The sequence below is a fragment of the Pleuronectes platessa genome, chromosome 10 (assembly GCF_947347685.1).
Source record: "Pleuronectes platessa chromosome 10, fPlePla1.1, whole genome shotgun sequence".
NCBI classification, from domain to species: Eukaryota; Metazoa; Chordata; class Actinopteri; order Pleuronectiformes; family Pleuronectidae; genus Pleuronectes; species Pleuronectes platessa.
This window is the reverse complement of record NC_070635.1, coordinates 19260337-19276743: the sequence shown is the minus strand read 5'-3', so window position 1 is coordinate 19276743 and position 16407 is coordinate 19260337. Positions and strand designations below refer to the sequence as shown.

The 16407-nt window shown below is 44.4% G+C and overlaps 1 protein-coding gene across 3 annotated transcripts; it reads right to left on the bottom strand.

Moving 5' to 3' along the window:
• Nucleotides 1–67: 67 nt before the first annotated feature.
• Nucleotides 68–14720, bottom strand: ppox (protoporphyrinogen oxidase). 3 transcript variants are annotated; one of them, XM_053433160.1, is made up of 14 exons: nucleotides 14620–14716; nucleotides 14193–14437; nucleotides 13301–13475; nucleotides 12293–12427; nucleotides 11661–11776; nucleotides 10517–10649; nucleotides 9829–9968; nucleotides 9075–9273; nucleotides 3574–3634; nucleotides 3254–3372; nucleotides 2063–2176; nucleotides 1482–1631; nucleotides 1182–1224; nucleotides 68–1089 (listed from the first exon to the last, which is right to left on the bottom strand). In XM_053433160.1, exons 3-14 carry the CDS (start codon nucleotides 13382–13384, stop codon nucleotides 953–955), a joined length of 1431 nt encoding a protein of 476 aa, XP_053289135.1. In that variant the 5' UTR covers nucleotides 13385–13475; nucleotides 14193–14437; nucleotides 14620–14716; the 3' UTR covers nucleotides 68–952. The 3 variants fall into 3 exon arrangements, 2 of the variants coding, with proteins under 2 accessions (XP_053289135.1, XP_053289136.1); XM_053433161.1 differs by lacking the exon at nucleotides 14193–14437 and having other exon boundaries at nucleotides 14620–14720; XR_008339919.1 differs by lacking the exons at nucleotides 68–1089; nucleotides 1182–1224; nucleotides 1482–1631; ... (7 more) ...; nucleotides 14193–14437; nucleotides 14620–14716 and adding an exon at nucleotides 4539–8125 and having other exon boundaries at nucleotides 3293–3372.
• Nucleotides 14721–16407: the final 1687 nt, after the last annotated feature.

Here is a 16407-nt window from a genome sequence, read left to right as displayed (position 1 = left end):
AACAGAATAATGTAGAAATCAGATGGTGACAGTTAATATAAATGTGTGTACATACATGACAAACAGCTTGTAGTTACAACAAGGCTTTATTTAAAGTGCGGGTCACATCAGTAGGTAAATCCCACATACTGGGACGCAATAAAGACCATGTATCAACACATAAATAAACTCATGAGGACTAGAATCACAACAGAAACAGGTGCTTGACCTCGACACAGCATGTATTAAACAACCTGTCATTTTATTTGGATACTGCAGTATTAAAATACAATCTTATACACAGCAGTAGTAGAGAAATATGACTTTATCTGCCAATGTCCAGACTGACCAGTCATGAGGCTAATCAGGCCACTGCAGCAACAATACAACAGGCTGCAGCTGTGTCTCAATTCAGGGGTTGCGTCCTTCTGAGGACGTGGTCTGCCCGGCCCACAAAGACCACCTCCTTCGTGGCCTGAATTGACCGTGAAGTCCGAACCGAAATGAGAAGGTTTGGTCTAAAGAGGCTTATTGCTATGAGAGAGTTTGAATGAACATTGGTTTTTAACTAAGTGTAGCATTAGCTGCTTGGTTAAGTTAAAGCATGATACTCAGGCGTTGGATGTTTTTGTTGCTTCTGTTAGCTGTAACCTCTTCGAAAAACAGTTTGTCACTGAAACGCAATGCATCCTGGGATAGATTTGTCTGGGAAAGATCAACACGTTGGAGCCTTCGTTTCTGGGGAATGGCAGGACGCATTTATCCCCTACATTCTGAGGAGCCTTTAAATTGGGAGCGCCTTGTCGCGCCGCTGTGAAGCAAAAGGTCCTCAAATGCAGTGTCCGAAGGATGCAGCACCAGAGAGGTAGGAGGCATTATCGGTAGAAAAATGACGGATGCTGGCACATGGGTGATATTGGCTCCCTGCCTTCACAACACAAAGCATCCTCCTGGTGAGGTGCTGCCTACTTTATCAAACCCCAGTCCCCAACAACTCCTCCACAGCTCTCCGTCCACTGAAGATGACATCATTCACCGACACGCCATCATAGCAGGAACCAATCAGAGACAGCGAGAGACTTTTCTTCTTTATGAAGCTACGCATGGACTCTGTACAGGGAAACAGACACTCCTTACAAAGATGTTTCACTTCAGCCTGTAAATACATCATCTTTAGATGCGATGCAGAAGTCAACACTCACCAACTCTCCTGTAGTGTCCTTCATAGTACTGAGGTATGCAGTCCTGGTGAGAGAAACACAGCAGAAATGTCATCACTGTTACAACAACCTACAGTATAGTCAAGATGTAGTATAAGTCAAAGGCCAGGGGACGGGAACCAGTGATGAGTGAAGATACTGTGCAGTATCTTCAGTATCTAAGATACAATTAAGAATGAATGAAATAGGGATGTAACAACAGAGAATCATATTTGAATCATTGACATGAATCTTTAGCTGGTCTGGACTTCATGTTTGAATCCACAGACTGTCCTGTCTCACCCTTTGTAGAGCCACCCAGCTCCACCTGGGGGCTGCGGTGACTCCCAGGTGGCAGTGCACCGCCTCTGTGGCTCTTGCTAGAAGACGCTCCTCTGACACTGTTTCTGGGTCCCCGAACTCTTCCTGAAACCAGGCCCCGCCCATCATCACCTAGACGACACGGTCACATGAGTTTAGGTCAGAGATGTGGACTCACCCGACAACAAGATGGTTCACTGCAGATACCACCTGCATGGCTATGTCCCTCTTCAGCTGCCACAATTAATATTATGACAAATAATATTATTAACAAGATGGATCGAATGATTATGTGTGAGGCTCAATGTGAGACTGAGTGATGAAGCCACACAGATAATCATTGGAAGCATAATAACAGCTTTCAGCTAATTGTTTGGGTTTTCCTGTGCTGGCCTCCACCAGTCATCTCTACTTCATGTTTAAGCACAGCCCTATAAGAAATAATATTCCAAAGGAAAACTACATAAAACTGCGCCACAACTTAACTTTCTTCAGTGGAACAACTCTGGTGGAGCCCAAACAAGAGCTAAAAGGTGTGCGTCTGTGTGTGTGTGTGTATTTACCGTCAGTCTAGTCGTCTGCCCATCAGGTCTGTTGTGTTCAGGGAAGGGAACAGAGTCATAGGTGACCCCGAGCAAACCCCGATCCTCGGATGATGGAACCAGGTGACCAAAACCCTGACAGAGTCAAAGAGAAGGATTTTTATTGTCACTTCTAGAAACAAAAACTTCCACTGAAAAGAAACAGGACTTTCACAATGCTTCAGCTTAGTGTGTGTGTGTGTGTGTCATTTTACATATCCACAGGTGACCCTCTTATAAGCTGCAGGGTTATCTGCTGTGGAGTGTTTCGACACTTCTCCCAGAACATCATCTGTGAACCAGGACGTCTCCCTGACACTCCCCTCAGCTAAATGTTCTCAGGAGCTGCTGGCTCCCCAAATCTTGTCGAACCTTCCTAGCCATTACCAGAGACTGTCTCTTTCTGCCTCTCCAGAAAGCTCCCTAGTGGCTTTGTGTAACTCCTTGCTTTTGTTTCAGAGCAGGTGTAATGTTGAGCTTCCAACAAAGCCCCTAGTGCCGATCTTTACCGGACAGAGTTTTGTGTTCTATCCGCCTGCCCTGCACTCCGCAACCAGGTCTGCATATTTAGTTCCATTGAACCTGGTGTGTTTTTTTTTTTATCTTGGACATGACGACATCAAATTCAGACACAGTCAGTGCAAGTAAACGTTAGTGTCTTGGTAACAGCTCACTGATGGAATTCTATCACACCCTCTGTCCTGCCAGGCCGCTGATAACAATGTCAGCCAGACACAGAGTATCTGAGTATGCAACAGAAATGAATAACACAGTTTTTTCCATCCCCCGTCTCTACTTCTATCCATCTGTTCTGTGTTCTGCGTTGCTGCGTGGCTCGACTGACATGAGCTGACTCAAGGAGCAACCCCAGAAAATGTTTGAATTATTTCCAGAGGCAAAGTATTACTGTTTGCATCGTTTGCTTTGTTGTTGGCACCTGAAAGGTCATCAGAATGAGAACGGGCACAATGCTACTGCCTGAGCTTCATTAGTACAGATTTGTTAGGCATGAGGATGAGAATGAGCTTGAACCTCAGGCACAAACGCCTCAGAGTGGAGTCACATTTTCATCGGAGAAAAATCATGAATATACATTTTAATAAGTTTACCACTGTCAAACAGTCCTCTACTGCCCACAACAGTGTTTTGTGTGCGTCTCTGAGTAGATCTCACCATTGCAGGCAAGATGGAACCGTCATACTCCAGATTTACCACAGCGACCGTTACCGTGGCGATGTCCTGCAGCTCCTGGATGAGAGGTTGACAGGAGGAAGGCAGGGCTGACGAGAGGGCTGTGGTAACAGAGAGATGTGATGACATGTGATGGTTATATATAAATTATATATATTGTTTTGTAGCAGCATTTTTTATTTTGGTAAAAATTGTGAGTTTGTCTAGTTGTATAATTTCAATTTGTACAAAATACAGTGAAGAGTTTCTGCCGCTGATCAGACGAACACTAGAAGAGCTGAGGTCCAGTCGTCACCACTGACCTTTAGCAGGCAGAGCAGAGATGATGTGATCGGCTGATACGACTCCATCCTCCAAATTGATCTACACACAGACACACATCTTTCATGAAAGTTGCCAAATAACAGCCTGTTTTGTTTCCCGACCTAGAAACTCCACTCAGATGTTTAGCAGGTCAAATATCCACCTTGGTTACCATCTCCCTTCAGTATTCTAACTTGATAAACTGAGGCTGATGGCAGAGAGAGGAGATGTGACACTACATAGCTAAAATTGTGTGCAAATATCACAGAACATCACAACCTAGTTTGGTTACTAAAATATGTATAATCTCTATAATTGTCAAGTTACTCCCTTTCTTTGTGCAGTCTCCACTTGAAGGAGTTGGAAATCTACGCAGAGTTGCTGGGCTTCACTCAATAACCACACTTTTCTTTTCCTTTTTATCTTCTTTTATTTTGTGATTTTAAGGTTTCAGGCAAGTAGGTCCTTTGCTAGTAAGCAGGTAGCAGTTAGGTGAAAAACCTTTTAAAACAATAAACAAGAAAAAGGTTGTTTCTACAATGTTCTGGAAAATATACATTTCAACAATTATTGCCTTTTCCCTCTTAAATTAAACAGTGCAACCTAAATTCTCCCACTTTTATCATTATTAATGTATCTAGGGATTTTATTAAGTTACTATTACAGATTTTAAATAATTTACATTTACCTAATTTTTAAATGTCATCATAATAATATAATTTCATCATAATCATTTTAACTTATTAATCTGCAACATATAAGCTCACTCAACAATCATGTTCCTAATTTAAACAATCATGACATCATTAAATTATGAATGAGAATCAAACTTGACAAACACTGGCATTTACAGGGTTAACCACGGCACTGCCGGTTCGGCCCCGTGGCTAACACTAGCGGCTATCGAACGCACAAACATTTCATTTGGGGTCCGCAGTCTCTCCTGATGGGCTCGGTGTCTTACCGGCTGCCTCTCTGGCGTTTGTAGATTTGTTTGCACGGGATCAGATACTAAGCACGCTTCAGTTTGCGTCTTCTCTCTTCACTTCCTTATGTAGATGTTCTGCCGCCTCCTTTACAGTCCGTGCGGCAAACTCGGACTGCCGAAAGGTTCCATACCAGCTTGCGATGTGAGTTTCTTAATTATCGCGTTAGTTTGACTTCACACCTCCCACTCGATCTTCGCCTGGAAACGGTGTGAAGATCGACAGCTTCAAAGGCAAACTTGGTTCTCCTTTCCCTGCTGCTTTTGACTTTCTGTCTGTTCTTCTGCAGGTAATAGGACAACGAGCCGCCTGACGTCCCTGTGAAGGACGGTGGCTTGGATCTTTTCCCTCCTGATTCCAGGAATTGACTTGCCTTTCGGAGCTCTCGTGACCGGGACACAGTAGCTTGGGAAAACTCTTACATTGACGTCCCTTACAACGCCTTTATCATCTGGGGTCGTGCTGATGACTCTTCCAAGCTTGAATTGCCCTCGTAGTGCATTTTGGTCACACAGCCACACAACATCTCCGATGGCAACATTTCTTTGTCCAGTATGCCATTTGCTTCGGACAAATAAGTTCGGACCAGCGAGTTGGCTCCAGGTCCTCCAGAACCTGGTCACCTCCGACTGCATCGCTCTCAGTCTTTTGTACGGGTAGTTGTGAAAGTCGAAGGTTTTCAAGTCCCCACTTTGAGAGGCCCGGCCCAGTAGGAGAGTGTTGGGTGTGACATACTGAATGCAGTCCTCTCTGCTCTGTACTCTTGCGTCAATTGGGCGCTCATTTGCTAGGTTGGCTGCGATGTAAAGAGTTGTCTGGAACTCACTGTAGCTTAGTGAGGCCTCATTCCCAAGACTCTGGAGGGCCCTCTTTACAATTCTCACTGCAGCACCATTCCTGTGTGGAGAATCGGCTGGATGGATTTTCCACTGCCACTCAGTCCCATTCCTTGCGGCGGTCTCTTCAAGGTTTGCTCTGTCTAGGTCTAAAACCCTGTAGAGCTCCTCCAGGACTGGTTTTGCTCCAATAAAATTGGTGCCTGGGTCCGACAACATCTTTCTTGGATGACCTCTGATTGCTGTGAACCTTTGATAAGCCATTAGGAGGCTTTCAGTTGACAGGGTGTTTGCCAGCTCGGTGTGAATGGCTCTGCTTGCCATGCAGCAAAAGACAACTCCCCAGACCTTTAGTGTCACTCTCTTCTTGACGTCATCTTTAACTTGGTAAGGGCCAAAGAGGTCAACTGATGTGAACTCAAATGGCGCAGCAGGTTCAGTCCTTTCTGGCGGCAAGTCAGCCATTACTTGTTGACACGTCTTTGCTTTTCTTTTCCTGCAGACCATGCAACCATCAACAACTTTTTGTGCGATCCTCCTCCCTTTAACGACCCATGCCTTCCTCCTCATTTTTAGGAGGGTTCCAGCCACTCCCTCATGACCTTCATTGTGGGCCTCTCGAGCTATCAGCTCGGACACCCAGGCGCCATAGGGTAAGAGGGGGATGCTAACTTGAGCTTCCTTGAAGCTTTGCACTCGGCCTCCACAGACCAGCAGCCCAGTCTCTTTGGCTTTGTGGACCACAAGCCTGTCTAACGTGGTGCCAGGGAAGGTTGTGTTTTCTTGTGCTGCAAGAAAAATGTCTCTCAGGGCATCCTCTCGTTCCCTTACAGAGATGACTCCTGTGGAGGAGATTGCCTCCCACTTTGGACTCTCCACGGCTTGACCTGGTTTGCCAAACTGTTTTGCCGCTCTCCAGATCCATGCAACTGTCTTTACCAGACGGCTCAGAGTGCTGTATCTCCTGACATCCACCAGCGTTTGGATTGCTGACCCCGCAGGTAGCCTCCTTTGCTCCGTTTGTGCCTCCTGTTTCAGTTCGTGCTCCACTGGCTGCTTCTTAGCCTGAGCTCTGGTCAGTGCAGCAACATATGCCTTTTTTTGAAGTTTTGTGACATTCTCCCTGGCAGTGGCTGCGAGTTCTTTGGCTGATGTGATTGGCCACTCCTCCACTGGCAAGCTTAGAAACTTCAGACCTTTTTGCCACTCTGAGTCCTCATCAAGGTCTTGATGGCTGGCTCCTCTTGTTATAACGTCCGCAATGTTTTGTGGGCCAGGAATCCACCACCAGTCCTGGACCCTTGTGTTGCTTTGAATCTCCCCGATCCTATTTGCGAAGAACGTCTGATACCCATAGCTTTCCCGCTGTATGGCACCAAGGATGGTCTGGCTATCAACAAAATGGTACCACCTCTGAATCTGGATTCGGCTGTGCAGTTCAAAGTACTTTTTCAGCCGTGAGGCAAACACTGCTCCACACATTTCTGCTTTGACAGCATCCCCTCCTTGATCCAAAGGAGTAAGTTTTGCTTTGGACTCCACCAGCCGGATGACCGGGCCCTGGTCTGAACTCCATCGGAGGTACATCACTGCTCCATAAGTATGCTCGCTACCATCAGAGAATGTGATCGCCAAGGGACCATCAGTAAAGCTTGGGGGAGTCAGTGCTCTGGTGAACTTGACTTTGGCAAGTTGGCCGTACTCCTCAAAGAGCTTTATTGCATCCTCCCTAAGTGCATCTGAGAGCGCTGTATCCCATGAGTCCTTCACAGGTGCACTTCCACCCTTTGCTTCCTGAAATGCCCTACGTACCAGGATAGCTCCCTTCTGCTTGACGGGAGTTACCAGGCCGACTGGCTCAAAAGAAGTGAAAAAGGTCCAGCTACTAGACAGCCTGGAGGATAAAATCACACGAGACCTTCGGCTCACGGCTTACAACACGTCTGATGACATCTTCCGTGTGCTAGAGAACCGCTATGGCAACCAAACATCCATTGCCATAGAAATAGTCGAGGGGATACAGAAGATGCCAGCTGTTAAAAGTCACCAGCCACGGAAAATCGTCGACTTAATTCAAGCTGTGGGGAAAGCACTTCAAGATTTGAGTGACCTTGGGGACACAGGTGCTATTAAAAATCCCCTTGTGACTAAGTCCATTGAAAGTAAACTCCCGGAGACACTCAAGAAGGAATGGCTTGTGTATGCAGCTGACAGAAGAAATGATGTGACATCAAGTAATCGGTTCGACAGTCTCTTGGCATTCCTCAAAGGCCAGGAAAGCATATATGAACAGCTTGAGCAATTGGAGGAGGAAGAGCCAAGCAGGAGAGAAACCAAGGTGGAGCCAAGATATGCCGGAACCAAGTCAACCAAATCAAGCAAAGACCAAGAAGGGTGTGTGGTCTGCAATGATGTTAAACACAGGACAAAGATCTATTTTTGCAGACCGTTCCGAGCACTGAAACTAGCAGAGAAGAGAGCTGCAGTAAAAAGATTGGGAGCATGCAAGAGATGTTTGGAGGTTCATGGCGAGGGCTCACAGTGCAAACCTGGATTCCTGTGCAGAAACCAGGACTGCAAGGATGGAGATACTCCTGAGCACCACTTCTATCTATGCCCCAACGCTGAGGCAAAGAAAAGCAGCGAGGGTCAGAAGAGGAGCAGGTTTGGTCCGGAAGGGGATAAAAGCAGGAGGAAGTACACAGAGGAGCAGGAGGATTTCTTCGGGAAACTCTCACCTGAATTGGCAAACCAATGCCGAAATGTGTTTTCCAATACTGCATCCAGGGCTTTCAATACTGTTAAAGACCAACCAAGCCTTTTAGGGGAAAGCGGACTTCAAGAGCTGCCAGTGCTGATGATGCTTGTCGAGGTCACAGCAAACGCTGGGCAGAAAATTGGAACATTAATCGATTTGGCTTCTGACACAAATTACATAACCCACAAGACTGCAAGCAGGCTAAACCTCAAAAGTGAAGAAGTCGCACTTGTCGTCCATGGAGTTGGGGGCATGGAGGTTTGTGTAGAGACTAAACGATACCTCCTCAAGATCAGAGTGAAAACACCAAAAGGCACTCTCAGAGCCCACCAATTGGTGTGTTATGGACTTGACAGCATTGCAGAGATACACAAACATGTGACACCAAAGCGGCTCCAGAGATTCTTCCCAGATGTACCGCTGGATGAACTCCGGAGACCTAAAGAAATAAGTCTGCTCATTAGCCACAAAGAAGGTCAGCTGGCGCCACAGAGGAGTAGAGCTGTTGGAGACCTTGTGCTGTGGGACGGCCCACTGGGGAGAACAGTGGGAGGAACGCATCCTGAACTCTTTGAAGAACTCACCGTGTCAGCCCACATGTCCAAGGCACACTTCGCAAGGTCGATGAGAGCAGCGGCTGCAAGATATGAGGAACAACTCGCCAGCATGGTCCCAGAGTGTCCGCTGGTAAAAAATCGAGGCACCATCCAGCTCTGTGAATCAAGCACTTCAGCCACCAACCAAGACTTTTTAAAGTGGTGGAGATGGGACTCGGACTGCCGAAAGGTTCCATTCCAGCTTGCGATGTGAGTTTCTTAATTATCGCGTTAGTTTGACTTCACAATAATAAACCAGCTACATCTGAGCATCACATTCATATTGTCACATTCTGGCAAAAACAGTTCATGATCCTCACTGACCTTCCAGCCAGAGTTTGAGGGACAGATGTTTCTAACAGCTGCGTCTCTGTGAAGCTCTACTCTCCCGCTTTGTTGAAGGTAGTCTGTGATGGATTCGGGGAGGGACTCCACTCCTCTTCTCAGGGACCACTGGGCCCACGACTCTTCTATAGACCTCTGAGCCAGTGGGCCAGGGGGGATCACAGGAGTGGGACCTGAGGTTTTCATACATACAACAGGACACAATACTTATATATATATATATTTATATATATATCAAATGAAACAAGCATCAGACTTCAAGCTTATGTCACTGAGATGGACAGAAATACAGTAGGACAGTCCTGGTGTGATGTTAGTGTTCAAATTACCCAGTGGTATGAGAACGGACCCTGTTGATACTGCACGTCAGCTTGCTTTTTAACTGCATGTTAAGAACTTTTTTGTTTTCATTATCTTTACATTAGCATTTTACAGAGTAGAGCAGATAAATCTTTGATAGGACAGGGTCCTCTTCCGCCATGTTGTATGCAGTGTTTCTACAGAAGCCCAGAGCAGACCAACCAAACACACTCTGAGCAGCAGAGCCTCAACTGGTTAAGGGATTATACAGAGGAGTCATCAGGAGCACAGAAAAAATGAATTTTATTTGCAAGTTATTAGGATTAGAGATGATCGTCTAGAGATTGGTTGTTTGTGTGAGAAGCTTCACCCTCACAGCTAAATGGGAAAGTCAAACAGAAACAGTAACAGTAAGTGGAAAAGTTTACCTGAGCCCAGCAGCATGCCCAGTGTCAGGGAACCTCTATGCTGCTCTGCGTTGTAGAGCGGCGGAAAACAAGAGCGTATGCTTAACTTCCTGCAGTCCCCTGCAAACACTCCACGACACAAACTGTCCACAGCTATGTCCGCCAACTAGACACACACACAGAGGAGGAAATCAAAATGAGATAGCAAGCAAATCAAAATCGAATAGTCACATAAGACAACTGGTGGCATTGACAAATATCAATTTTGAATCTCACAAAATCAGGTTTAAAAGGACATGTCCGCCCCACAACCTTTTCATTTTTTGTTTTGGTTATTTTGTCTTTCTTGACAGAGACAGTGGAGGGAGAGACAGGAAAGGCTGGAGAGAGAGAGAGGGAATAACATGCAGAAAAGAGACTCAGGCCAGATTAGAATCCAGGCCACTGTGACAAGGCCTTGTCACATGACACAGGTACGCACATTTAACCAGGTCACAGGTAGCTCACCTGGTTAAATGTGCGTACCTGTGTCACCTGACAGCTACCTGTGAGCCACGAGACATCCCTTTCTATACAGGTGACATGTCTTGTCCGTCTGTCGTTAGTACTTAAGACAAAAGACGTGATCCTTGTTCATCATTTGTTTATTCATATATATACATAAAATAAAGAATCTGAATGAGAAATTACGATGTCTTAAGCAAGTCCCCTCACCTCCTTTCCCAGCCTCCGAGTAACAAATGAATGGATAGATTCATCGTCCTCCTTGTTTTTCTTCACAAGTATCTCCATGGCAACGCTCAACAGGAGGGGACGAGAGAAGGGCGGGACTGTCCGCAAAAGTCCACTGAAAGGAAGAAGGTAGTAGAAAGACGTTGAGTAGTGCAGTAGTAGTACATGTGAAAATCACAAGGTGTGTGGTTTTAGCACAGACTAAGTCAATACACAGTCCTACACAAAGTGATGACAACACACTCAGTGGTCACTTTATTAGCTAAACCTCAGTTGTAGTTTATTATATAAACTGTCACAAATATTGTATATTATGTCATAAAAATAAGATGAATTCTTGAGTTAGAGCCAAACGTATGTTTTGTGAGGTAACAGAGACCGTTCATCACAAAAAAATCACATCATTTCATCCTTGGTTCTAATTAAACTTTGTATTAAATTTGGGGAAATTCCCTGAGATGTTGTTTGTAGAATGAAAGAAGTAATTTCACAGTGAAAAAACCACATGTTCAGATGGGGGTCAGCTGAAATAAGCCACTAGTAAGCAATGTATGACAAAAGGGGACAGCTAAAAAAGTTGGGGAAATAAGAAAAGGAGCCTGAGGCGGCATGAACAGTGATTCGCTGTCAAACTGAATCTTGGGATTATCATTGATGAGTCAGCAGGGGTCCTTCCAACAGTTGAAAATAAAGACATCTAATTTCATGAAGCAGCTCCCTGTAAAGTCCTCACAGCAACTTACAACATGTCTGACTTACAGCAGGTGAGCAATGGAAAATAAATAGTTCCTTTCATCTGTCTTTACCTGGTTTTAAATTAGTTGCACAGTAACATGTGTCCTGTTTTAGCTCCACAGCCTGTTTCTTGGCACTATACTGATAGTGACCGTGTCAGTCTGTCTCCCCAGATAACACTGAACGGAGTAATAGAAAATTCACAACACACCCAGCTGTGACAGAACACATTCCACTTCAGTGTTACAAAATAAATAAATGGACAGAGCCACTCAGCATAAGATGTTATGATGGACAAACAACATTTGAGTGAAATCTAACTTTCTGTTCTTTTAGATGGATTCAAGTAGCTCTGAAGTTAACGCTGACAAATCAAACAACAACATCTGACCTGATTCCTGAGGGCATCTTGTGGAGCTGTCCCTTCACATACAGATATCTGTTCTTGGAGGCAACATGACTGTAGGTGACTGGAAGAATCTCCCCAGCAAGGCCCAGGTCGTCCACCTACACAGACACACACACACACAAACAAAGAGTTTGGGACAAGTTTACATCCGTTTTCCGAGGTCCTGAATGTTCGAGTATTGCTTTCACTTCGATCACTTATATCTGAGATGCTGAGTCAGGCTGACTGAAACGAACCTCTGCAGATCAGGCAGAGAAACCTTCAAACGGTCTAGATGAGTTAAAGACTTCATTATCTCCTACTTTATTCATGTGAATATGATTCCTCAACAATGGGTCCTCCAGTTTAGCTTTGTGTTTTCATTCACCTTTTTCCCTTGTGTGGTTGAGCACTATGGTCACCATCAGGATTTGATTTATCCCCAAGTTCCCCAAAGATGTCCTCAATATCAAGCAGCCTACTTCAGAGTTCCATCTTATGTATTGAGTTCATTTGTTTTTCAGATCAGGTTATTTTCTTAAACCTGTGCTGTTGACTTTACAGTGTAAGATAATGATAAAAATCATAAGTTAACATAACCCTAACTATAGCTACATTTCTGTGGTAGAACGCACCATGTTGAGTGTGTTGCGTCCAACCGCCCCAGCAGGTCGAATCCCTCTGGGCCCATGTTCAAACACGGCTCCATCCGCCCTCCTGGTGGACGACAGCCAACCTCCCACACGGCTGCTGGCCTCCACAAGGATGACCTGGAGACACAGAGGAGACAGACTGCTAAGACACCACAACCAAGGCTCGTACAAACATAGTCCACAGATGAAGAACAAATGCAGAAATCTAGGTGTCCAAGTCCTTCACATGTTTTGATATTGATATCCATCCGTCCATTATCTATGCCTGTGAGGGTTGAAAGGTCCCACAGGGAGAACGTTCAAACTCCACACAGGTCACTGGTCGGCCTGCAGGTTAAACCAGTTTAATTACCTCAGGATGGATAAATAACCCTGAGACTGCAGAACTCCAGGGGCATTTTCAAATCATTTTCAATTCCCACATCAGTTTCCCGTGTGGGAACATTTTAGTCAGAGATCTGAACCAAACTTTAAGGTCGAGAAGAACACAAGACCCCATTCAAATGCACGCCATACACATTGTCATGTATCCTGCCTGCAGTTCTACACACCTAATCCTCTTTGTCAGTGGTACATTAGCATGAACTACAGTCCAGAGGTGTAAAGATGTAGCTTCATTTGTGAGTTGTCAAGTCATCCTCATGTCATTCAGACACGTGAAGACAAACTTTAACAAGCCACACAAAAGTGGGGTTATTCCAAATCAGACGTGTTTTCAAACTTTTTTTTAAGAAGAGGGGACCTTAATGGTGAAGATTCATTAAGAATATTCAAAGTGCAGTGCAGCTATTCAAGAGGACAACTGCACAGTGGATGAAACAAACGACATTCCTCACTTCTATAAACCTTTATTATTCATTTTTCTTATATGTGCATTCTATTATTATAGACGTTATTATACACAGGGCAGGTAGAATTGGGTCGGAAGGTATATCAGATATAGATCATTCCATCATGTGGTGTGTGTGTGTGTCTGTTTGTATGTGTTACCTTGGAAACCTGGGGGCTCTTGCAAAGGTAGTAAGCCGCTGCCAACCCCCCGATCCCCCCTCCCAGGACTGCTACAGTTGTCATTGGCGTGCAGCGACCCACTGACAGGGTGAGGGGAGGTGAGGAGACAGCGGGTGAGTATGTAGCTGGGGCAGGGTGTGTCTGCTAAAGAGGCCTGTGGGTGGTGATATGAAAAACAGTTAGTTTATCAGTCCCCCCCCCCCCCCAAACACAGACTCAAAGGACTTCCAGGACTTTCTTATATAATCAACCCAATGGCTGTGTTTCTGTTTAAATATTTAAATCTTAAAATACTTCCTGTAGACCAATGATATATTATTTCCCCCCTCCCTCTTTGTCAACAACTAAAATACACCCTTACTTGGCAAACAGAGTTAATACAATACTATTTGGGCTTGGAAGAAAATATCAGTAAGGCTATATATTGTTGCCTGACTTATGAGATACAATAATTGATATGCTGCTGCCAAACATTGATATTCACTCATTAAGTTATATATATATGTTTATATACACACCCTTTTGCCAGTTTATGGTTGTGGAGATTGACAAGTTACAGTACGTTTGAGACTTTTTAAAGCAATGTTTCATCTCAGTTTGTATCTTTGAAACCAAATTGCAATGAATAAACACACAAATTCTGCACTACACCCTCTTTAGAGATATTATCTCAGGCCCTGTATTGCCCTGCGATTACCGACACTTATAATAATAACAATTATAATAATAAACAACTTTTCTCTACAGCACTTCCTTTTTAAAAAGAGGTGAACAAGAGAGGGATGATCAGTTAAAAAAAACAGAAGACAAGAAAATGACGTGAAAAAATATAATGTTACCAAACATATGTCAAACATATACAAAAGCTTACCGATGAAAAAAGATTTAGTATTTAAAAGACAACCGGAATATTTCATGTCTGGTCTCACACGACATTTCGGGACTTTAACAGCAAAGGTCCGGGACAGGCACCAGTGATAAGCAGCAGGTGAATGAGGAACACGGCGAGTCGGGTTATTCCGCTGCTATGACAGAGGGCTCGTGTTTGTGGAGCCCGCAGGAGGCTGCACATGAAGAAGGTGAACAGCAGCTGACAGGAGGAGTCGTGGAGTCACACTGAGGGACATACACACAGACAGACAGACACTGAGAAACAGCGAGAGAGACAGACACAGAGAGAGAGACACTGACAGAGAGACAGAGAGAGCGAGAGACACTGAGAACAACTGTCTCTCTCACTCACAGACACAGACAGGCGGATACAGACACAGACAGACAGACAGAAAGACACATCTGACCTTTAACAAGTTACGTCAGACGGATCCCCTGAGTTCCTGCGGGTTCCGACGGCAGCGCAGTAATGTCCACGAGTCTTCTTCCTCATGATGTGTTACGGTAAAAATGCGAAATAGCGCCACCAGCTGGTGTGGAGGGAATCTCGATTCTGAACCAAAAATGATAACTTAGATAATAATAATTACAATAATGATAATTCTACTACAACTACTACTATTTCTAATAATAAGAATAAAAATGATAATAATCAAGTTCAAATTAATGTAAACACCAGTCTCCTGAACTAAGTCAAAAGGACAATGGCTCTTGGTAGAACATCCACCAATAGTCGTGTTAAAACAACATAAACTTTGCCTAGATCCATATTTTTATTTGGATCTGCACCAATTTTCACACATTCATTATTATCAGGGGGTTTTCTACACGATGTATTAAATTATTCTCTGTGAAATCATGGAAAATGTTGAAAAATACCCTATTTCGCCATGTTGAATTACTTGCTCCCTATCTCGAAAAATTGAATGGGTTCTTCGTGGACCCATAACAGAAGTTTTATGTTAATCTGTCCAGATGTGTTTGTGTTATCTTGCTTTCAAACAAACCAACTAAAAAACAAATTGACAGAGGTGAAAACATTACCTCCTTGGTGCAGGTAAATATTGTTCACATTGCTTATCACAGTTTCTCAGACGCTTTTCCTATGCATGCAGCTGCAACTTCCTCTCTTTGACCCGTGACCTGCAGTGCTTCGGCGTCGCTTCCGCGTCCGGTGTGAACCCGGCGTTAGAGCTCAGCGGAGAAGCTGAAGACGATCAGATCCACTGTGCAGGAATAACAGTACACATCGTCAGTGAACTCAGAGAGATCTGAGACACTAACCTTCTGCTGATGCTTGTGCTTGTTGTGATGCTGCTCAGACAGTCCGTCCACTTCTTGCAACACTGATGATCTGTGTTTGCGCCTCATGGATGAACAATTCATTAAACATCTATGATAACACTGCATGTCTGCCTTCCATGGAACAGCCTGTGTTAGAAAAGTGTTACTGTGGCTGTGTGTGTGGAATATGGTGGGATCAGAGCCTCTGTTTACACTGACAGACCAGTTTACTTGTTGGAAAGTCATTCAACTAGACACACAGAATGACTCATTGTTTGAAGTTATTTTGTCTCTTTTCATTTGTGTTTCTTGTTGCTTCTATGTTGTAGCATCTTTCAGGATCCCGGGCAATGACCGTATTCTCTAATGACGGACACGAAGCCTTTTTCTACTTTCTACTTCCAGGTATCTTCACAGTACTCGTTGTTATAAAATCAGTAAACGTGTCCTTGTCAGGATCCTGTGGGAACGATGATGCGATGGTCTGATCCTCTAAAGTGTGCAGCATGGGTTGCCATGGTGACGTTCCGTATATCTGCTAAAACTGTGCAAGCTTTGTGTTGCTAGTGAACCAGCGTGAAGAGCAGAGAGCTGGATAATCCACTCATTTTGCTTGGTGGTACCTCATGGCACAGACTCTGGCTCCAGTGCAAATGAGCTGTGCAGAATGAAGAGTTGTCATCGACCCTGGTTTCCAAGGAGATCATCTCTAGTCGTCGCTGACAGCAAACTTCTCTCTTACTTGCCCTAGCATTAAGGAGTTCACTGAAGAGCTGTAATCATGTGATCTTCTATACAGCGTCTTGTTATTTGACAAACATATTCACCCAAATTAAAGTTTAATTTCCAAACACTTGGTAAATTCCTATAGTGCATTTCTAGTCACACACATATTCATACAGTGCATCACT